This window comes from Hyperolius riggenbachi, chromosome 1, assembly GCF_040937935.1.
Source record: "Hyperolius riggenbachi isolate aHypRig1 chromosome 1, aHypRig1.pri, whole genome shotgun sequence".
In the NCBI taxonomy this organism is placed as follows: Eukaryota; Metazoa; Chordata; class Amphibia; order Anura; family Hyperoliidae; genus Hyperolius; species Hyperolius riggenbachi.
The window spans coordinates 325,414,146-325,437,974 of record NC_090646.1 but is presented as its reverse complement, the minus strand read 5'-3'; the positions used below and the strand labels follow the sequence as shown (position 1 = coordinate 325,437,974).

The window sequence follows — 23,829 nt, the reverse complement described above, 5'->3', positions numbered from 1 at the left end:
GCTAATTGATGCATAGACCGGTATATAAGGGTGTGGTCATTGTTGCTAACATTGTATGGGCTGTTCGGCTTGAGAAAGAGCTATAACAGCTCGAAACAGCGGGCTGTCGCCGCCAAAGCCTTATTTTTGACCATGCTGTCATTTTATGACTGATCAATAAAGAGCTAATTTTTACTTTTCTACTTCTGGTGGTGCCAGCCTCCTTTCTACATTTGACTACTGAGGATTCTGAGGATACAGGGATCCAAGGCTTGGGCACACAACAGTTCCTTCCTATGGATGAGTGCTCCTCCAACTTCTGTATTTCATGGGGAAGTTTGTGCTATTTTGGCTGGTTGTTCAAGCAACCGGCAAACACATGTATCCAGCATCAGGCTATCCCCGCTGGTGCAGGATACTGGGGACTGTGCTGTAGTTTAACCTTCTAACGACTGTGTCACGCCGATTGGTGTGAACACGGCGGCAGACCCAGGACCGCCTAATGCCAATTGGCGTTAAGTCCTGCGGCGGGGATTTGCAGGAGATCATGCATGTGCATCTTTACTTGAGTCATCAGTCTCCTAGCAGCAATCACTGCTAGGAGACTTTTAGATGGCGAAACCGCGTCTATTTACACTGTACAGTGCTGCAATCTACGGCACCGATGTATGAGGGACAGCCATGTTAAATGGCTGCCCCCTGGGAGGCAGAGAAGCTATCCGCTGTCATAGGCTGAAGCCTATGTCATTGACTAGCTGGGGAAGGGAGGATAAAAAAAAATATATTAATAAATAACAAACAAACACTGCAGCACCATTCAGAGCCTACCAACAGAAAGCTCTGCTGGGCAGAAAAGGGGGGGGGGGGGGGGGAATCACTTGTGTGCCATACTGGCCCTGCAGCAAGCCCTTAACCCCCCTTGACGTTATGATTCTTTCTGGATTTTAGGGTCTAAAAGCGGTGCATTTTTTTTTTTTTTTTATTTTTTTTTTGCACCCTTTCAGACCCTAAAACCTGGAAAAAATCATGCTGCCAGGGGATCTGCAGCCGTTTTACAATCACTTACCTCCCTGGCTCCAGCGCTGCAGTTTTTCCTTCATCCTCCGGGTGGCACTGAAACTCTAAGTGAAATTGCTGGCTGTCGCCATGACAGCCGACGATCTCACCAGCAGGAAGCAGAGCCCCAGAGGAGAGGAAGAAGAATGGCGGCCAACATCGGGATCCCCCGGGAGGTATGTAGAAACTCCCGCTGCGCGCTATACTCTGCACACAGCCTCCGGCGGCTACCCCCGAGCAGAGGTCGGGAATACTGCTCTTAGCTGCGGTTTTCCACCCCGACCCTAGCTCGGGATTACCGCCAAGGCTGCAGTGGCCTAAATTGTAAAAAATAGCCTGGTCACTTGGGCGGTGTAAGCCTACGGTCCTCGAGGTTAAGAATGCCTTCCCCTCATCCATTACTTCTGTGCACATACATGAAAGATGTACTTTGCTCCCAGAGAAAAGGTTTTATAAATTACTTTTCTCCTATGCTTCTTTCGCTTACAGTATGCAGTACAAATCTGACAGGTTTTGAGCTGGTAGATTCCTCATGGGGAAGGGGGGTCTCTCAGTATGTCTTTATTCTTACAAAAGCAATCCATGTATTACCGAGCTGCTGGCCAGCCTCCCTTCTTCGCACTTCAGTGTTCTTCCCAGGCTAATTTTGCTGAGCATCTGGCTGTCATCTGCTCGCCTCCTTATCCTCCTCCAATGCTGTAAGCAGATTTCTGTCCTCCACTCGGCTACTTTTTCATGCCACCCCGCTGGGAAAACGTTCTGGGGAGAACACTGCACTGTTTTGGCAGTTGGACTGAGGGAACGCTGTTTAAGTGCTTTTACATTTGGCCAGAACTCTGAATCAAGGGATACCTGACTTGAGGCAAACCTCCTAAGATGAGCACAGAGGTATGTTCATGCATGATCCACATACCTCTGTGCATTGTCCATTTCTCTCCGCTTTGTCCATTCCACCTTGTTCTCCCCAGTCCTAATAATCAAAAATATTGACTCTCTCCTCTTAAGAGGGGTGAATGGGACAGGGAAGAGGAGGGAATGGGAGGGTAATGAAAGGGATCGTATTTTTCAGACTATAAGATGCACTTGTTCTCCCCCAAAAGTGGGGAGAAAAAGTTCCTGCGTATTGGTCTGAATACAGGTAGTCCCCGACCTACGATCGCCTGCCGATAGGAACCACTGACCCAACGCCCTGTCGGGGACTGCCTGTATTCACTCTGTGTCCTGCTCTCCCCCTGTAGGAAGTAATCAACAGCAGCCGTTGTTATATAGGAGGGACACTGCAGTTTTAAGGCTCATACACACATCAGACTATAGTCTTTGGAAAATGAAAGATCACAGATCAATTTTACCCCCTTCCATGTAGTATGAGAGCCATACCTACAAAGTCTAATCTATGGAGCTAAACTCCCCATCAGATAGAAATCTTTGCAAGATGCTGGACACAGATGCTGTGTACAGACACAAAAGATCTGTTCCTGCCAAAAATCCAGTCCTGCAAATTGCAATGATAGTCTATGAGATCTGCAGATCATCATACACACATGATTTAACTGACATTCATCTGCAGATCAAGCAATCATCCGCAGATCTGCAAATCCATCCTGGTGGATCTGATCTGCAGATGAATGACAGTTAAATAATGTGTGTATGATGATCTGCAGATCTCATAGACTATCATTGCAATTTGCAGGAATGGATTTTTGGCAGGAACAGATCTTTTGCAGATACTGATCTTTTGAGTGTGTGCAGCATGTTTGTGTGCAGCATGTTTGTGTGCAGCATCTTGCAAAGATTTCTGTCTGATGGGGAGTTCAGCTCCATAGAATATACTTTGTAGGTATGGCTCTCATACTACATGAAGGGTGGTAAGATTGGTCTGTGATCTTTCATTTTCCAAAGACTATAGTCTGATGTGTGTATGCACCTTTAGTGCAGGTGCAGAGACTAACAACAAAATTGATTAGAGGGTTGGAAAGTCTCCTTTACCAGGAAAAGTTAAACTGGGCTTACTTAGTCTGGAGAAAAGACGACTTAGAGGAAATCTAATTAACATGTATAAGTACATCAGAGGGCAATATAAAATCTTGTCCAGTGAATTTTTGTTGTCCTTAGGCTTGTGCAAAGGATTAGGGGACATGACCTGTGCCTTGAGGAAAAAGTTTTCGCCTGTAATCTAGGAAAAGGTTCTTTACAGTAATGATTTAAAATGTGGAATGTATTACCACAGGAAGGAGTTGTGGCAAATTCTAGATCTGCGTTTTAGGCCCCGTTCACACTGCACGCGTTCCCATCAGCGTTTCGGGAATGCGTGCAGGAGGCAGACACGCACGACATCAGGCAGTGCATAGACTGCACTGTCTGATGTTCACACTGCATGCGTTCCAGACCAGTGCGGTCCGGGAACGCATGCTGCATGCATTTTTTGCAGAAACGAGCGTCTGACTCATTCACTTCCGTGAATGGGATCAGCCACGCAATGCATACAAATGCTGATGGCGTGCGTTAGTATGCGTTGCGTTCCAAACGCACGGCTGTCCGCGTTTGCTAATGTGAACGTGGCCTAAGGAGGGCTTAGATGCTTTCCTTGTGTTGAAAGACATCCATGGCTATAATTATGTAATTGTCGGTGGTATTCATCCAGGGATTTTATCTGAGTACCTGCTGGATTTGGGAAGAATTATTATATATATATTTTTTTTCTTTTTTGGGGCTAATTGACCATGCAATGTAAGGGTTTTCACCTTCCTCTGGATCAAGAGGGATATGAGAGGGTACAGGGTAGTGTTGTACTTTATTTTCTGGTTGAAACTGATAGTTTTATGTATTTTTTTTCAACCCAAATAACTATGCAACTATGTAGAATCGTAATAATTCAGCTGAAACCTGAGAGGTTTAAAACCGAAGCATTTATACTTACCTGGAGCCAGTGGCGTACCTAGGGAATTTGACACCCGGTGCTGATTACTTACACCCCAGCCCCCACCCCAAAAAAAATAAAAATACTATTTTGATGGGAGGGTTGACAGGTTGGGGTGCTGAGCATGTGGCTGCAAATTTTGGGGAATTCCTGGGGAAAAGGAGTCATCAGGATGGTGTATTAACTAACCTTTATGAAACTGTACTCTATACAGTGCTGCAGAAGATGTCAGTGCTATATAAATACATAACAATAATATGGTGGGAAATTAGACTGACTATGGTACGATTCGATTGTAAGCTGCTCTGAGGACAGTCAGAAAAGGCAGAAAAGGTGGACATACGAAAGAGGGGGATGCATAAGAGGGGGGGATAAAGATGTAGTGGCACAAGACAGAGAGCCTGGTGGGAGAGGAGAAATGGCAGGAAGACTTCTCAACAGGACTGTAGACATCACCAGTGCTGTTTGGCAGGGACCTGCTGTTAAAGAGAACCCGAGGCGGGGTTCTTCCATCGCAATCCATATACAGAGGCTGGGTCTGTCTATACAGCCCAGCCTTTGTTGCTAGTTAGTTCCCTCCAAAGCCCCCCCCTGCGCGCTGTCAGACCCCATAAAACACAGCCGCGCTACACGGCTGTGTTTACCTCACTACTGTCAGTCTCGGCTGCTCCCCCGCCTGCTGAATCGCTCCGGTCCCCACCCACGTCTCTTCCCTCCAATCAGCGGCGAGGGAAGGGACGTGAGCGGGGACCGGAGCGATTCAGGAGGCGGGGGATCGGCGAGACTGACAGTAGTGAGCTAAACACAGCCGGCTGCGACACGCTGCGTGTTTTATGGGGTCCGACAGCGCGCAGGGGGGGCTTTGAAAGAAACTAACTAGCAACAGAGGCTGGGCTCTAAAGACAGACCCAGCCTCTGTATATGGATTGCAAAGGAAGAACCCCACCTCGGGTTCTCTTTAAAAGGAGCCACTGAAATCTGAAAATAGGAAATGGTCATGGGGGAAGACAACAGTGTGGGAGGGGGAGCTGTAAAATAGAGATAAGACTAATCTAAATTGCCTGGAGCTTGCTTCTCTGCACACTACAGAAGTCTGCTGTCAGCACCTGTATAACTGACTTCTGCCACAGCAGACTGCCCTGCATTATTGATTGATTAATTACTCTGATCAGGATAAATAATCAATAGGCTAGGGCACTCTGTTATTACAGCAGCCAGTGCACATGGCTACTAATGACAGGCAACTTCTGAAGCACTAAACACATCCTATCCTCTCTCCCTGCTAATGTCCCAGCTGCAGCACAGCAATCATTCTCTCTACTTACTCTGCTGCTGTGCACATTCACTCACTGCAGGCTGTGTGTAGAGAGCGAGGAGACACATTGCCCATGGGACAGGAAGGGGGAGGGCTGCTACAGTTTATTCTCCTGCACTGTCTGCTGCTATTTTACTGAATGTTGGCAAAACTATGAAAAATGGTCCCAGGTGGAAGAACACAGTGACTGTGCACCACAGCAGCACTCCTAGCCATGGCTGCACCCGGTGCTGTGAGCACCTGCAGCCTTATGGTAGGTACGCCACTGCCTGGAGCTTTCTCCAGCCCAATGCAAGCCATGAGCTCCCTCGCCATACTCCCTAACTTTTCCAATGTTCTGTGGTCAGTTCCGGTAAATTGGCCAGCCGTGCTTCACTGGCCGGAAGCGCAATAGGGGTGTGCGACTGGCCTATTAACTGAAGCTGACTGGGACAACGGAGCAGCCCAGGAGGATATTGAGGGAGCCCCATGCGGCCTGCATGGTGCTGGAGGAAGCCCCTGGTAAGTATAAATGCTTTTCCTTACAATGTCTCTGGCACACTTTTTTATCTTATTTTTTATCAAGCTTTTAAACACAAAAGACTGTGGTAATCTAGGAAAATACTATTTCTGAGTAGAACTACAGATGCATTTAATCTCATTCAGTTATTTTTAAGTTAACGCTAATGGGAGTCTTTAAAAAAAGAAAAAAGATACTTGCCTAAGGAGTGGGTCCTAATGAGCCTTCCCTCTCCGCTCCCGGTGCCCTTGGTGCGGTGCTGGCTTCCCCGTTTAAATCCCCTGCCGCAGGGGATTTGGTAAGTCTTCGGGAGCAGAATCCTCCCGAAGACAGGTGGCGTGAGCGTGGAAGAGAGGGCGCTCGCACATTTGCAGTATGAAGCATCAATCTTTGGGGGCACTTCGGCTCCCGAGGACTTCCGAAGGACTTCCGAAGCCTCCCTTCGGTGGCTGAGAGAGCAGTATTTGACAAATGTAATCAAACACTGCTACGGGGGAGCCAGCGCTGGAACGGGCACCGGGAGAGGAGATGGAAGGCTCTATAGTAACCAGAGCCTTCCCTCTCTCTAGGTAAGTATCAGCTGCTTTCTTTTAACGGTTCCCATTGACTTTAAAGTGTGTCTTAACTTGTATGGATATGTGTGCACGAACATTTTTCATTTTTTTTCTCACGGTTTGTAGCTTTGTGAAAGTAATTCTGAAAAAAATGGTGAAAATTCAATGCCGCCTGGCCAAAAGAAGAGGATTTCTCATGTACATTCTAATCACGTAAGTTTTTTTTTTATATATAGATAGATAGATAGATATCACTGCATTTGGTTTCATATGTACAATAAACTGCCTTCAATACTGTTTTAGCACATAATGTCAGCTTGATATGTGCTTCCAAAATGTTTACCTATGTATGTTGAAAAGTAATATATACATGGCATCTGTGTGGTGTGTTTATAAAAGTATTTAACATTTGGGAGGAATTAATTTTTAAATCAAAAAAAGTCCAAAAAATATCCTTAATAAGATGATCCACTACACATCCACTGACAGGCAAACTCTGCTCTCCAGCTGTTAACCACTTAACGACCGCCCTCTGCACAGGGGCGGCGGGAAAGTGGATCCCGCTAGGACCGCCGCATGCACAGAGGCGGCGGTCCTTGTACGGGCATGGGCAGAGCGATCGCGTCATCCGTGACGCGATCCTCCGCCGGGGATCGATGGCCGGGGACTTCGACTCCAGCCCCCGGCCAATTAGCAGCACCGGCGGGCGGAGGAAATCCGGAATCGAGCTAAATTAATTGTATAAAGCACTTTGCTAGGTAAACAAAGTGCTTTATACACGCTTCCTCCTCGCCTCGTGGTCTCATTGTTCCAGAGACCACCAGCGAGGAGGAAGCAGTAGTAAGTATACACCACACATTTTTTTTTTTTTGCCCACAGCCCCCCTGATCTCCCACCCCCCAGAACACTGTTTGCACCCAATCACCCCCCTAATCACCCATCAATCACTCCCTGACACTATCTGTAAACACTATTCTTTTTTTTTTTATGCCCTAAACTGCCCCCTGCTCCCTCCTGATCACCCCCCACCCCTCAGATTCTCCCCAGACTCCTCCCCCTCCTGTGTACTGTATGCCTCTATCCCCCCTGTAATAACCCATTGATCACCTGTCAATCACCCCGTCACTGACACCCATCAATCAGCCCCTAACCTGCCCCTTGCGGGCAATCTGATCACCCACCCACACCAATAGATCGCCTGCAGATCCGACGTCAGATCACCTCCCAAGTGCATTGTTTACATCTGTTCTCTACCCTAAACACCCACTAACCACTAATTACCCATCAATCACCCCCTATCACCACCTGCCACTGTTACCCATCAGATCAGACCCTAATCTGCCCCTTGCGGGCACCCAATCACCCGCCTACACGCTCAGATTGCCCTCAGACCCCCCCCTTATCAATTCGCCAGTGCATTATTTACATCTGTTCTTCCCTGTAATAACCCACTGATCACCTGTCAATCACCCATCAATCACCCCCTGTCACTGCCACCCATCAATCAGCCCCTAACCTGCCCCTTGCGGGCAATATGATCACCCACCCACACCAATAGATCACCCGCATATCCGACGTCAGATCACCTCCCAAGTGCATTGTTTACATCTGTTCTCTACCCTAAACACCCACTAATTACCCATCAATCACCCCCTGTCACTGCTACCCATCAGATTAGACCCCTATCTGCCCCTAGGGCACTCAATCACCCGCCCACACCCTCAGAACGCCCTCAGACCCCAGCCCTGATCACCTCGCCAGTGCATTGCTTGCATCTTTTCCCCCCTCTAATCACAACTTGAGACACCCATCAATCATCTCCTGTCACCCCCTAGCACACCCACCCATCAGATCAGGCCCTAATTTGCCCCGTGTGGGCTCCTGATCACTCGGCCAAACCCTCAGATCCCCCTCAGACCCCCTTCCGATCACCTCCCCAGTGCATTGATTGCATCTATTTTCCCCTCTAACCACCCCCTGAGACACCCATCAATCACCTCCTGTCACCCCCCCCCCCCCCCCCCCAGCACTCCTATCCATCAGATCAGGCCCAATACAACCTGTCATCTAAAAGGCCACCCTGCTTATGACCGGTTCCACAAAATTCGCCCCCTCATAAACCACCTGTCATCAAAATTTGCAGATGCTTATACCCCTGAACAGTCATTTTGGAGACATTTGGTTTCCAGACTACTCACGGTTTTGGGTCCGTAAAATGCCAGGGCGGTATAGGAACCCCACAAGTGACCCCATTTTAGAAAAAAGACACCCCAAAGTATTCTGTTAGGTGGTTGACGAGATCATAGATGATTTTATTTTTTGTCAAAAGTTAGCGGAAATTGATTTTTATTGTTTTTTTTTTTTCACAAAGTGTCATTTTTCACTAACTTGTGACAAAAAATAAAATCTTCTATGAACTCTCGCCATACACCTAACGGAATACCTTGGGGTGTCTTCTTTCTAAAATGGGGTCACTTGTGGGGTTCCTATACTGCCCTGGCATTTTAGGGGCCCTAAACCGTGAGGCGTAGTCTAGAAAACAAATGCCTCAAAATGGCCGGTGAATAGGTCGTTGGGCCCCTTAGCGCACCTAGGCTGCAAAAAAGTGTCATGTGGTATCGCCGTACTCAGAAGTAGTATGTGTTTTGGGGTGTATTTTTACACATACCCATGCTGGGTGGGAGAAATCTCTCTGATTTTTTTTTTTTACACACAATTGTCCATTTACAGAGAGATTTCTCCCACCCAGCATGGGTATGTGTAAAAATACACCCCAAAACACATTATACTACTACTCCTGAGTACGGTGATACCACATGTGTGGCACTTTTTTGCAGCCTAACTGCGCTAAGGGGCCCAAAGTCCAATGAGCACCTTTAGGCTTTACAGGGGTGCTTACAATTAGGCACCCCCCAAAATGCCAGGACAGTAAACACCCCACAAATTACCCCATTTTGGAAAGTAGACACTTCAAGATATTCAGAGAGGAGCATAGTGAGTCCGTGGCAGATTTCATTTTTTTTTTTTTTTTGTCGCAAGTTAGCAGAAATGGAAACTTTTTTTTTTTTTCTTTCTTTTTTTGTCACAAAGTGTCATTCTCCGCTAACTTGTGACAAAAAATAAAATCTTCTATGAACTCACCATGCCTCTCAGTGAATACTTTGGGATGTCTTCTTTCCAAAATGGGGTCATTTGGGGGGTATTTATACTATCCTGGAATTCTAGCCCCTCATGAAACATGACAGGTGGTCAGAAAAGTCATAGATGCTTCAAAATGGGAAAATTCACTTTTTGCACCATAGCTATAACTTTTACCCAAACCAATCAATATAGGCTGAATGTTTTTTTTTTTGTTTTTTTTTTTTTAATTAAAAACATGTTTGTCCACATTTTTTTGTGCTGCATGTATACAGAAATTTTACTTTATTTGAAAAATGTCAGCACAAAAAGTTAAAAAAATCATTTTTTTGACAAAATTCATGTCTTTTTTGATGAATATAATAAAAAGTAAAATTCGCAGCAGCAATCAAATGGCACCAAAAGAAAGCTTTATTAGTGACAAGAAAAGGAGCCAAAATTCATTTAGGTGGTAGGTTGTATGAGCGAGCAATAAACCGTGAAAGCTGCAGTGGTCTGAATGGAAAAAAAGGGTCTGGTCCTTAAGGGGGGTAAAGCCTACGGGCCTCAAGTGGTTAAGGAACTACAAGTCCCACAATGCATTGCAGGAGTCTGACAGCCACAGTCATGATTCATAAAGGCACATGCATTGTGGGACTTGTAGTTCCTTAACAGCTGGAGAGCCAAGTTTGCCTATCACTGCCATAGTTCAATAGAAACAAGTTTTTTTTGCAGTCCAATAATGTTTTAATCTTATTGCACATAATACAAAAATGTATTTTGATGAACAATCTTCATGAAAGTCACATATAAACATCACTGGCCCAAGTCTAACACATCAATCATCAGGCCCTCGATTCTTCATAAAAAATTAGTAATGTAAGGATGGGTTTGAGTAGTGTACATAACATTCAGGCTCTCCTCAGACCAATCGGAAGGAGAATTTCCATTATGTTGATTTATATCATGAGGTGCACCTCTCAATAGCCTGCATAATGGTTCCTATACCCTAGCCTGCAGGCTGGTGTTTTCTCTTAGTCCTTCAGGATGGCTTCCGCCTGAGATGAGACTGACCCACCCCTAAAGGAAACCGGCAATAATTAAATAATTGAACTAATCAGGCCCCAGCTCCCCCTCCTCCTAACCAACTCAGTTATTGACGGTTTCCCTACACCTGAGGATTACAGGCTGTTAGGGACACTGAGGACAGGGGAAGCCTCTTGCCACCTGTTTCACTTTTAAAGAAAAGTGTTCATCTTTTTTCTTTTACAGGTTCTATCTGGCTGCAGGGGAATTTTTTCTTGTGTGACATTCTGGATGGCTAAGGTGTGGAAAGCTTTCTGATTTAGCCATTCACCCTCTGAAACTTCTGTGGAACAGAGGAGGGCCTGACAGCCGCTGCCTCCTATACACGTGTGTGTAGAGTGGATGTGTTTTCTGACCTGCTTGGCTATACAGCGGCTCTCCGCTGAACTGGGTACGAGAGCAGCGTCTTCCGCATTCTGCGCCAACCGAGGAAGTCTCGGCACTCGGCTCCGCCTTATGTGACGCGGCGGCAGCCAATAGGCAGGACGGACCACCTATAGGAAGAAAGCGGTGTTTGATCTCCTCGTGGTTTCGGCATCTTCCGTATTTGGAGACGGCGAGCGGTGGGGAGGTGCAGCAGAGCGGGCGGTATTGCTCCAGCTGGAGTGGGAAACGCCCTGGCTTCTATTTTCCACTTATGTGGGTTAGGGCAGTAGATAGGTTTGGCTGGCTAATGTCAGCATTGGAGGTGGTGCTGTCTGAAGCAGGAAGTTTAAAGCTTCAATTATCACACACACGTGAAGCTGGAATGAAAAATGTGGAGCAGGCTGAAGCTGTGCCAGAAACTACCAAGCAGACTGTGGATGCTCCTGAGCAGGCAGGGAATACTCCACAGGTACTGTGACTCCTCTCCTCTTATCCTCAAAGATATAGGTAGATACTATCTTATGAGAGCTTATTTGTGTTTTGCAGGTTGGGAAGCATACTGACAAAAGGTGTAGGAAATGTGATGTTAATTTACCATCGGGGTATAAGAGATGTCAGTGTGTAGATTGCATAGCTAAACAGTCCTCTACCACATCTACCCCTGTTGATACAAATGCTACTAATAGAGCCATGTAAGACCTTATGAATGCTATGAAGGTTGAACTGGCTACTACATTTGCTGCATTAAGGTCTACCCTTCCGGTTCCAGCACAGGCCATGTCTGAACCGCAGGGGGCTCAGCAGCTATCCTCCATTGAAGACAGATTCCTGGTGTATCAGGGATACCCTCTTTTCAGGATAGACAGTCTCTGGTACAATCCTTTGATAATGTGTTACCTGTCTTGTAATCTCAGTCTCTATCGCAGAGTTTACCTCCTGCTCAATTTCCTAGGGGGGATTCTCAGATAGGGGGTATAGAAACTATATCTGAGGGGGAGGATGAGAAGTTCATGGAGGAGGGGGAGGCCAGGGACTCTGATGCATCTCCTGAGTCTGGTCCTTCTAGAACCTTGCAATACTTGTATAGTGTAACAGTTTGGAATTGTTAAAGGCCATTTATGACTCTGAACAAATTCCTGAGACCACACCAACGCAAGACAAGATTTATGGAGAGTCAGCCAAATAAATATACTCTGCTATTAAGCACATTATCTCATCACAGTGGAAAGATCCGGAAAGGAAATTGTTCATTCCTAGGTCTTTCAAGAGGCGGTTCCCCTTTAAGGAGGACAATCAGGCTCCATGGGCCAAATGTTCAAGGCTTGACGCTCCTCTGGCTCAGTATTCCAGAGGAACTGACCTTTCATTTGAGGATATTGGCAATCTAAAAAATCTGATGGATAAAAAAGCTGAAACCGTATTGAAAAGGGCCTGGGATTCAGTTGCCTTTTCATTTAAGCCAGGCATAGCCTCAATATGTTTGGCCAGAAACCTGGATAAGTGGATATCTGGTCTAAAGAAGCATCTGGTGGAGAGTACTTCCCGCGAGAAAATGTTGTCCTCTTTGTCTGTGATAGTTAAAGCTCTGGCTTTCTTGGCAGATGCAGCCTCAGAAAGCCTCAGATCTGCAGCTAAGACTGCAGCCTTGATCAACTCAGCCCGCAGGGCTATTTGGCTCAATACATGGGAAGGTGATCTGGGTTCCAAGCATAAACTGTGCGCAATGGAATTCCAGGGTGAATTATTTTTTGGGAAGGATCTTGAAGCAGTACTTGAGAGATCCTCAGATAAGGCCAAAAAATTCCCAAATAAGGAAAAGAAACCAGTTCGTAAGCCCTTTCAGTACAGGGGTCCTTACCAGAACAAAAGAATGGGGGGGGGGGAGAGAAACCAGTCAGTCCAGAAAGTGGACCTATAACTCCAGTAACGGAAGATCTTCCTTCTTGTTCAACAAGTCAAGGAATCCCAGCGCTCCCAAACCTGACAAGTGACAGAAAACCTCAGGTTGGGGGGAGACTTCTTTCAGCTTGGGAAAAGATTACAACCAGCCAGTTCATATTAGACCTAATAAAGAATGGGTACAAACTGGATTGCGGTCCCGACCTCCTCCCAGCAGACTTGTGACAGGGACCCCCAAGGACCCAGACAAGGCACAGGCCTTGCTAGATTCAGTGACTACTCTACTATATGTTATCCAGAGGGTACCAGTAGGGGATCACTTCAAGGGGTTTTACTCAAGGATTTTCATAATCAAAAAACCTTCAGGAAAGTTTCGGATGATTTTAAATCTGAAACCTCTGAACCCTTACGTTGTGGAGAAACCCTTCTGCATGGAGAGCATCGCCTCTGTCCAAAATCTGATATGGCCCGGAGCCTTTATAGCGACTATCGATCTCGAGGACGCGTATCTGCATGTACCGATTCATCTTCGCCTCAGTACCAAAGGTAGCTAAGATTTGATGTCCGGTTTGGCGACGGCGTTTGCCACCATCGGTACCGAGCTCTTCCTTTCGGAATATCCTCAGCCCGAGGATATTCACGAAGATTGTAGCAGAGACAGCAGCTTTCCTCCATCTTCACAATGTAAAGGTTCTCCCGTACCTAGACGACTTTTTATGTCTAGCAGACTCTGTAGCGGACTTGCACAGGGATCTAAATTTTTCTGTTCAGGTCCTTTCAGAGTTGGGGTGGCTGATAAGCAAGGAGAAGTCCAACTTGCTTCCAACCCAAAAGTTAATTTTCCTAGGATTACTGTGGGACACAAAACAGGAGAAAGTGTTTCTTCCACAGGACAAGGCAGCAAAGTTGCTGGTAAGATTACGGCAGTTTAGATCAGAGCAGACAGTACCGATCAGGGAGGTTATGTCGCTACTAGGACTAATGACGTCCGCCATTCCAGTAGTAGAGTGGGCCCAGGCTCACACTCTGGCACTACAGACTTGGTTACTGAACACTTGGGACAACACACAGGCTTCGCTAGACGGACAGGTTACAGTTCCAGACTATGTGTTGGAATCCCTGACATGGTGGGAGAATCCTCACAGACTGCAGTTAGGTCGACAGTGAGTGCAGAATTCTCCCCTAAAGATCTTCACGGACGCCAGCAGTTGGGGCCGGGGGTGCCACTGTCCGGAGCATCAGATGCAGGGGAAATGGCCAGTGGAAGTGCAGGTCAGGTCATCGAATTACAGGAAGTTGTTAGCGGTGCAGATGGGTCTGCTCTCTCTAGTCCCTCATATTTTGAACAAGGAAGTCATTGTATTTTCCGACAATATAGTAACTGTCGTAAAAACGGGTACCAGGGTACAGGATCTCAGAGGGTTAGCGTTAGAGGTGATCTCCTAGGCAGAGAACAATTTGATCTCCCTCACAGCAGCTCACATTCAGGGCAGGCTGAACAGATGGGCAGACTCGCTCAGCAGAGCACCAATCGAGTCTGAATGGTCAATAGTTCAGGAATGGGGACTACCCATATTACACCTGTTCGCAACTCCAGCCAACACAAAGCTGTCAGATTACATTCATCCTGCCTCTCCATCCAACAGACTGGATGCGCTATCACTATCATGGGCCACAGGGACTACTGGACGCCTTTCCCCCATTTAATCTAATTCCGAAGGTGCTCAGAACTCTGAGGGGTCCATGACATTTGAGGTCCAGACCAGCCCTTCTATTTCGGGGTATTCCAATCCACCCGAATCCAGACCAGTTCAATCTGACGGTATGGATCATGAGTGGCAAATCCTAAGGAGGCAGGGGGTTTCAGACAGAGTGATCGCAACTCTGATCAAATGTAGAAAGCTTAATACTAGACAAATCTACTGTAAAGTTTGGAAAGTTTCTTGTTCTTGGAAACAAAAGAAGTAAGTGTGCTCTATCGGTTTACGTTACATTCTGGAATTTCTCCAGGATGGAGCAGATTAGATTATCGGCCAGTACACTGCGAGTACAGGTGGCCGCTCTTTCGGTTTTACTTAACAAGCAGCTAGTGGCAGAAATTTTGTTAGAAGTTTTTGAAACTGATGACTAGGTCACAACCGTTGCCTTAAAAGCTTGTGCCTTGTTGGGACTTATCCAAAGTTCTCAACTTTTTGTTTATTTCCAAAACCTTTGAACCACTTACTGATGTGTCTTTAAGAAATTTAACACTAAAGGTGGCCATACACTGGTCGATGTGCCATTAGATCGACCAGCTGACAGATCCCTATCTGATCGAATCTGATCAGAGAGGGATCGTATGGCTGCCTTTACTGCAAACAGATTGTGAATCGATTTCAGCCTGAAACCGATTCACCATCTGCTGAGCTGCTCCTGCCGTCTGTCCCCCCCGTATACATTACCTGAGGCTGGCTCTCGGGCATCTTCTCCGCATTGCACGGCTCTGTTCCGGCTCCATCCCGGCGCTTCCTGTGTTACTCCGTGACCAGGAAGTTCAAATAGAGCGCCCTCTATTTGAACTTCCTGGTCACTGCAGTGACACAGGAAGCGCCGGGATGGATGGAGCCGGAACAGAGCCGTGCAGCGCGGAGAAGACGCCCGGGAGCCAGCCTCAGGTAATGTATACTTGATCGGATCGGCCGCCGCTAGCGACGCGCACTTTACCCGCGTACGATCGAGGGTAATTTCCCGCACGACGCGATCGACGGGCCGATCCGATTTCGGGAGGAAATCGGATCGGCGGCTGCGTTTACCGCGAACGATTGGCAGCAGATTCGATCCCAGGATCGAATCTGCTGTCGAAACGGCCGCGAATTGAGCCAGTGTATGGCCTGCTTAAAGGTTGCATTCCTGGTAGCCATTACATTGGCCAGGAGAGTGAGTGACATTCAGGCCCTGTCCATCAAAGAACCGTATATGAGCATCCACAAAGATAAGATCATTTTCAAACCTGATCCTTCCTATCTAAGTTGCTTTTGCATTCCACAGGTCTCAGGGAATTGTTCTACCATTCTTTTCAACAGGTCCTAAGAATGACAGAGAGGTGGCAGTAAGTACCTTGGATATACGTAGAGCCGTTCTGATATACTTAGGAGCTAAATTGTGGCAGAAAGGTAGTCAGTTGTTTGTAGCATACGCAGGCAGGCGTATGAGGTTACAAGTATCTAAGAATTCGATATCCAGATGCACAATAAAGGGTATAAGAGGCGCCCTGGTGTAATAAAAGCATCTAAAAGCAGTTTAAAAACGGAAAATAAATTTAAGGTAGCTTACCTCAGTGACGAAAAAATCCTTGTATTTTACAAAGGTTTTTATTAGTAGCCTGTGCTACTAATAAAAACCTTTGTAAAATACAAAGATTTTTTCGTCACTGAGGTAAGCTACCTCAAATTTATTTTCCGTTTTTAAACTGCTTTTAGATGCTTTTATTACACCAGGGCGCCTCTTATACCCTTATTGTGCAATCATACCCCCTTACCTCACCCGTCTGAGGGGTGGGTACAGACCACACGTGGCTTTGACCACGGCGGATATCTGTCCCCTTTCTTTTACCAAGGAGAGTGACCGCATCCTGGTCCCTTGGGACCACCCCGAGTGGAGTCGGGTTTGTTGTCTCCACCTGCTTCCTGTGGTAGGTTGCCCCTCTACAACCCACCTTTGTGAGTAGTGTCTTACTTTTATTACGTTCCATTGTTTTTGACATGCTACACCATTGGGCTCCCACTTTTGTCTCCTGTATCTTTTTTCACTAGAGGGTGTTTTTGACACCCACATCCCACTTTGATATCCAGATGGATCAAGGATCTCATAACTCTAGTTTATACAGAGTCAGGTTTGAATACCCCGATTGGTGTTAACGCACACTCTACAGGATCTTTATCTACATCGTGGGCAGAGAAGTCGGGCGCTTCACTCAAGCAGATATGCAGAGCCGCAACTTGGTCTGGTTGTACGACCTTTTGTCAAGCACTACTGAGTGGAACTCCTGTCAAGCCAGGATCAAACTTTCGGTCGCAAAGTGCTTCAAGCTGTGATCCCTCCCTGAGGTAAGATTTCTCACTGATCTCTCGGGAGGAAGCCATCCTGAAAGACGATGAGAGAAGGACCCGGCTACTTACCGTTACTAGGGTTTCGACTAGTCCTTCGGGATGGCTTCTGCTACCCACCCTTTACTAATGTTACTGTATGTAAATGTATGTTATGTTTATGGGTGTAGGGTTTTCTCTTGTATGAAACTGAGTTGGTTATTAGGAGGGGAAGCTTATATGGGCTGGGGACAGATTAGTTCAATTATTTAATTATTGCCTGTTTCCTTTAGGGGTGGGTCAGTCTCCTCTTGGGAGGAAGCCATCCTGAAGGACTCGTCTAAACCCTACTACCGGTAAGTAGCCGGGTCCTTGTTGCATACATTTAAACAGGATTTATTTCCTTCCTTACTATTGTTCTACTTTGTGGTTTCTATTGAACTATTGTATCCTTTCAATGCAACAGGTATAGAGCCATGAAGTAAGATTTTGGCAGTTTTACTGTCTTGTTAGGTTTATTCTGCTGACAGTCAGGGTGTGTCCTGAAATCTGGTTTATAGGCATGCTTAGGAATAAACAGCTGGGCCAGCATTTGCCCTGAGACCTCGGCAATCAATGAGGACCTCACAATATTCTCCTCAAAAGGATCATTTTTTAACCTTTTGTGATGCTCCATCTTCAAACCTCCATGAAGCCCCACCCCTCAGGAATAAACCTGTGTACAACCAGTGACTTTAGTCCTGCCTCTGCCACAGCATTGGCCAGCACAGCATGTAGCAAGGGAAGAGGATCAAGTTGCCATGGATGGCTGCTTCAGATCAAAGGATACCTGAAGTGAGAGGGGTTTGGAGGCTAAATTCAGACACTACTGATGCTTGAAAGAGTAGCAGGATGCCAGAAAACTATTGATGTTTATTTCATTTTAAAGAGACACTGAAGCGGAAAAAACAATTATATATAATGGGGTAGAGCAGAGCAGAGGGTTGGAGCAAGGACACATAACACCTTTTATGGCCAAAAACTTATTACCCATGTTTCTTGTTAAACCTGTTTGGTGTCACAAGTCTGTGACAGATTCTTAGGGCTGACCTTTTGTGTCTGGCCTGGGGTCTGTCATGGAGAGACTCTCTAGGTCCCTGGACCATGTCCTCAGGCTGCTCCTGTCTAGGATACCTTCCCACCTGTTGGGCTATTTATGATACAGTCACATAAACTGTAACCGGACGTAGAAAAATCAAGGTCTATGACTTCCTACAAAAAATAAAGAGGAGTCTTGCTATATCTTATGCCCAACTCTGAGTTTAATATCGAGATTTCTCAATACATTGGTACAAAAAGTGAAAAATCAGGACAACCATTTTAAAAATAATTTATTAAATATACATGAATTTATTAGACTAATTGCAAATTAAATTAATGAATCCTACAAAATCCTTAAAATACTTCTTGATATACGCTTACTGCACAATTTCAGAGCAAAATGGACTACAAGATATTAACTAATCAGACCAGTAATCACAAGTAATTCAACCACAAGATATCTTATATTTTACTTTCCTGTAATCACTTTGATTATACAATACAATACAATAAAATTTCTATAACGCTTTTCTCCCATAGGGCTCAAAGCGCTTAAAGGGGTTCTTTCACGAAAAAAGTAGGCCGTTAAAAAAAAATGTGACAGATGACAGGTTTTGGGCCAGTCCATCTTTTTAAGGGGGATTCTCAGGGCTTTCTTTGTTTTCAACAGCATTTCCTGAACAGTTTAACTGCCAAAATAGCAAGATACCAGCCGGCCTCCCTAACCACTTGCACACTATTATGTCAGGATATATATATATTGTATATTTACCAATTATATGGAATCCTGTCGGTCCTATGATGTCAGCCCGATCTCCCCTCTCTGGAGACTTCTTAAAGGGAAGGTTCAAGCAAAATAAAAAGATGAGTTTCACTTACCTGGGGCTTCTACCAGCCCCATGCAGCCATCCTGTGCCCTCGTAGTCACTCACTGCTGCTCCAGTCCCCCGCTGGCAGCTTGCCGACCTCGGAGGTCGGCAGGACGCATTGCGTACATTTTTACGCATTCCTGCTAGTACAGAAACATCAACACATACATTTTTACGCGTTACTGGTTTAATGCGTACATTTTTACGCATTAAACCAGTAACGCGTAAAAATGTATGTGTTGATGTTCCTGCACTAGCGGGAATGCGTAAAAATGTACGCAATGCGTCCCGCCGACCTCCGAGGTCAGCAAGCTGTCAGCGGGGGACTGGAGCAGCAGTGAGTGACAATAAGGGCACAGGATGGCTGCATGGGGCTGGTAGAAGCCCCAGGTAAGTGAAACTCATTTTTTTTTATTTTGCCTTGGACATTCCCTTTAACTTCTTAGTTGTGAGTGTTCTCAAGGCTTGAGAGTCTGAGAGTCTTCCCAAGGCTTGAGATTGTGTGTGAGAGTCTGGGAGTCCTGTCCTTTGAGATCTTAGTGTCTCCTGCAGTGACTGTGTCTTAGTTTATCCCTCTTCTCTATCTAATGCTGGGCATACATGGCTTGAATCTGAGCCATTTAGATGGCTCGATAGAAGATTTCCGACATGTCCAATCTTCCGCCCGATTGTTTCCGTGCTCAATTCTGCATGGAGAACAACAGGAAAAGATAAGAAAAATGAGCGGAAGAGAATTGCCTGCAGAATCGAGCGCAGAAAACGATCGGGCATGGAATCGAGCCGTGTATGTCCAGCATAAGACTCAACTCTGGGGATTAACGTCTATCCAACTGGAATTGGAGGGTGTATTCTTCAGGTTATAATATAACTAGGTAATTAAAATGTTTATTTTAATGACCTGCACTACCTGTAGATATTATTGCCTTACATATCATGATCGAGAGATCCCCCAGCAGATGGCACTATTGTTTTAAATGTCGTTCTGAGAGTATACAAAAACACGGAGTAAACGTTGAACCTCTCAATATAGTGTTAAACATTACTTGTTAGCATTGCTTTATCGGGAACGATGCTTAACCACTTTCCCCTCCACTACAGTATATCTACGTCAGCTGTGGCATCCTCCAAGCCACAGCGACGTAGATATACTGACCTGGCTGCAGCCCTGCTGTGCACGGTCGGGTGCTCTTTAGAGTGCACCCTCCGGCACTGTCAGCTGCAATACTAATTGGTGGAAGGGAACATGTTCCCTTTTGGCCAATTAGTATACCCCCCTCCCATGAATGATCGCTGCAGTAGTGAACTGCAGCGATCCTTCACCTGTCCCCCTCGGCGCACATATAGTTAATAAAAGGCACAAGCAAGCAGCCACACTCACCTACCTCGTTCCTGCGACTGTCCTGAAGGCTGATCCTCCGATCCCCTCTCTGCAGTCAGCCGCATATTGCCGGAAACCCGGGTCCCGGCTTGATGACGTCATCAAGCCGGGACCCGGGTTACCGGCAATATGCGGCTGACTGCAGAGCGGGGATCGGAGGATCAGGCTTCAGGATAGTCGCAGGACCGAGGTAGGTGAGTGTGGCTGCTTGCTTGTGCCTTTTTATTAACTATAGGTGCACGGAGGGGGCTGCCTGATGGGGGGGGGGGGGGGGGGACATCTGGCTATAGTTTCTTGGGGGAAGGGGAGGGGGATATGCAAAGGGGGGTATACATGTTTACTGGGGGGCATCTGAGGAACCAATACTGGGGGCACGTTTGGCTATAATGGGGGGCAGCGCTAATCCTGGGGGTACATCTGGCCATAATGGGGGTAATCCTAATCTGGGGACACATCTGGCTATAAAGAGGGGCACTATTCCTGGGGGTGCATCTGTCAATCTTTTCTGGGGGTGGCAAACACGGGACACATCTGGCTATGCTGGGGGGGGGCTAATATTGGGGACACATCTGGCTATACTGGGGGGGGGGGTGATACTGGGGACACATCTGGATATCTATACTGGGGTGACTTTAACTGGTGGCACAGTTTTTATGTCAATCGCACTTTTTATTTTTAAACAGAAATTGGTCAAAATTGAGAAATAGTGATTTTTTTTTTTTTATTTTCCCCCCTTTTTCCCATTAACATGCATAGAGAGAAAAATTTTACTTGGGACCAAATACCCCCCAATGAAAGCTTAGTTTGTCTTGAAAAAAAAGATATATAGATCGTTTATGTGGCACGAGTACAGATTAAGTTATTGGTGATTAAACAGGGACACCGCTAAAGCGTCAAAACTGCTCTGGTCAATAAGGGGAAAACAAGGTCTGGATGCGAAGTGGTTAATTCCTTCAATACACAGAGTAGGCTAGTGCATAAACTAACTGGCCAAAACTAGCCCCTTCTAGAAAATTCAGCTGATCTTTTCCCAAGTAGTTGGTGTTTATCTTGTGTCTGTCTTTTTAGCTATAGAGTTACTCATTACAATCTTAACAAACATGCAGCTCTGTCCTGTAGCAAGCTTTAAAATTCTTCCTATGGCCTCGATTCATCAAACAGTTTTCGGTGAAAATTTGCTGTTCGTTAATTTACCGCATGCGAAATTTACAGACTGCTTAGTAGTATTCAGCAATTTTTTTAGTTGTCGGCAGTTGTTTGTTAAAAGATTGCTAGTGTTCGGTAATGACACTAGCGATCTTTTAGCGAATACAAACAGTTTTTAAAGTGCATTATAGGCAATTTAAAGAGAACCTGAACTGAAAATTAACAGTGAAAATAAACAAACACGTCATTAAAAAAAAATGGCCATTTCCCCATAGCAGCTTCCTGGTCAGCACACTGTTAACCTCCCTGGCGGTTAATTTTTTTTGCCACTTAGGCAAAAATCCTTTATTTTATTTTTTTAATTTTTTTTTTGTTTTTGTTTCATGTAAAGCTACCAGAGTGTGGCGCAGGTGTCCCTCTAGTGCTTTTGTCGCCGGCATCAATAGCAAACAGGGGAACGCGTATATAACTCGCTCCCCTGTTTGGCTTCTCCTGTCGCCATGGCGACGATCGGAATGGCGTCAGCCGACGTCCTGACGTCAGACGCCTCCGATCCAGCCCATAGCGCTGCCCGGAACTCAGTGGTCCGGGCAGGGCTCTGGCGGGGGGCACTTGCGCCGCTGCGTGCGGGCGATCGCCGCAGAGCGGCGGCGATCGAGCTGTATGCGCGGCTAGCAAAGTGCTAGCTGCGCGTACAGCATTTTAAACTGAGCAAATCGCCCCACCAGGGGCTGAGATATCTTCCTGCGCGGCATAGCCCGAGCTCAGCTCGGGCTTACCGCCAGGAAGGTTAAACTGCAATATTGCCCACTTGAGCCATAGGGAATGCAGCAGTCCTTTTTAGCGCTGCTAGATTTGGGCGCAGCCGGTGCCACCATAGACTGTGTAATAGGAATTACAGCTATAGCGGCACTCAGTAACGTCGGCGCCGTCAGAAGACTGAGCTGAAGTAACTTATAAAACACTATAATTCGGCCTCCAGCAATTGCTGGAAGCCGAATTACTGTATATCATTCCCCACCATCCATGGAGGCCTGGAATGGGAATAGTAATCAACACGGCCCGGATTTCTGCAGAAGCAGGATCAGCCATATACCGGCAGTATCCTGCGCTCAAGTCTCCCATGCCGATTTCAAATGTATGCATAGGGAAACATGGACATTACCTTACATATTCAGTTGTTACTGACAGCAGCTGATATATAACTGGCAGCAATCTTGTCAGAACTGGAGGGGACCACTGTAAGAAGAAAATGGTGAGTTTCTGAGAGGAACTGACGGCGATGTAAGGATGTAATATTTATTTGCAGCTACATCATGCGTTTATTTTAAATCATTTTACTCAGATCCGGTTCCTGTTAAATACACTGACAGCAGAAACATAAATAACGACAGGGCAGTGCAGGCGATATTGCACTCGTCCTGACACGCCCAAATTTACCGCTCTGACACGCCACCTTTCTGCGTCTTGAATACTAGTTTCGGAAAATTTACTGCACTATTACCGCCGGAACACTGCATGCACGATATTGACATGCGATGTCATTCATGAATACTAACGTCCGCAAAATGATAGTGCTAAATTACCGAATGCTCGATTAAGCGTTCGGTAACACTTCATGAATCGAGGCCAATGTCTGAATATATGGACTATATGGAACAATTACATTTTATATCTATATAAAAAGATATATTGTATGTGTGTGTGTGATTTTTCCTAACAAATTAATTCAAGCTCATGTTGCAATAATGAGTACACCCAAATTATAGTCTTAGGGTCTTAGAATTTTGTAGTCTTAAAGGATACCAGGCTATGGTAAAATAAATGCAGCATGTGTAGGGGAAAAAAGACATACTCACGGCTCCCCTCGCTCCCAGCCAGCGGGTCCCGCTCGTCTGCTACAGCTCCCGGTACCGGCCGACTCATCTGACCCCTGACCCGGACATACTGCACTGCGCATGCGCAGTATGTCCAATCATCTTCCCTTCTGCCGTTGCATCATGACGGCAGAAGATCGGACACTCCCCCGCCTCCTCCCTGCCCAGCGTGTGCGCTCCACTAATAAAGCTAGCGTGACATGCTAGCTGGAGTCACGCTGGGAGCGGCGATTTGGAGAGAGAGCGGAGGGGGAGTGAGTTGGGATGGACGGGAAGCCGGCACTTATTATGAAAGTGTCCGCTTCCCGTCCATCCCAACTCACTCCCCCTCCACTCTCTCTCCAAATCGCCGCTCCCAGCGTGACTCCAGCTAGCATGTCACGCTAGCTTCATTAGTGGAGCGCACACGCTGGGCAGGGAGGAGGCGGGGGAGTGTCCGATCTTCTGCCGTCGTGATGCAACGGCAGAAGGGAAGATGATTGGACATACTGCGCATGCGCAGTGCAGTATGTCCGGGTCAGGGGTCAGATGAGTCGGCCGGTACCGGGAGCTGTAGCAGACGAGCGGGACCCGACGGCTGGGAGCGAGGGGAGCGGTGAGTATGTCCTTTTTTTTTCCCCTACACAT

At 46.4% G+C, this 23,829-nt stretch overlaps 1 protein-coding gene across 6 annotated transcripts in view; it reads left to right on the top strand.

Moving 5' to 3' along the window:
- The window catches only part of REXO1 (RNA exonuclease 1 homolog), a 373,818-nt gene that overhangs the window by 79,142 nt on the left and 270,847 nt on the right, over positions 1-23,829 (top strand). For all 6 annotated transcript variants that reach the window (XM_068233863.1, XM_068233861.1, XM_068233862.1 and 3 more), the window contains exon 3: positions 6,447-6,533. In XM_068233863.1, the coding sequence (XP_068089964.1) occupies positions 6,447-6,533 (87 nt within the window). The remainder of the gene's footprint in view (positions 1-6,446; positions 6,534-23,829) is intronic.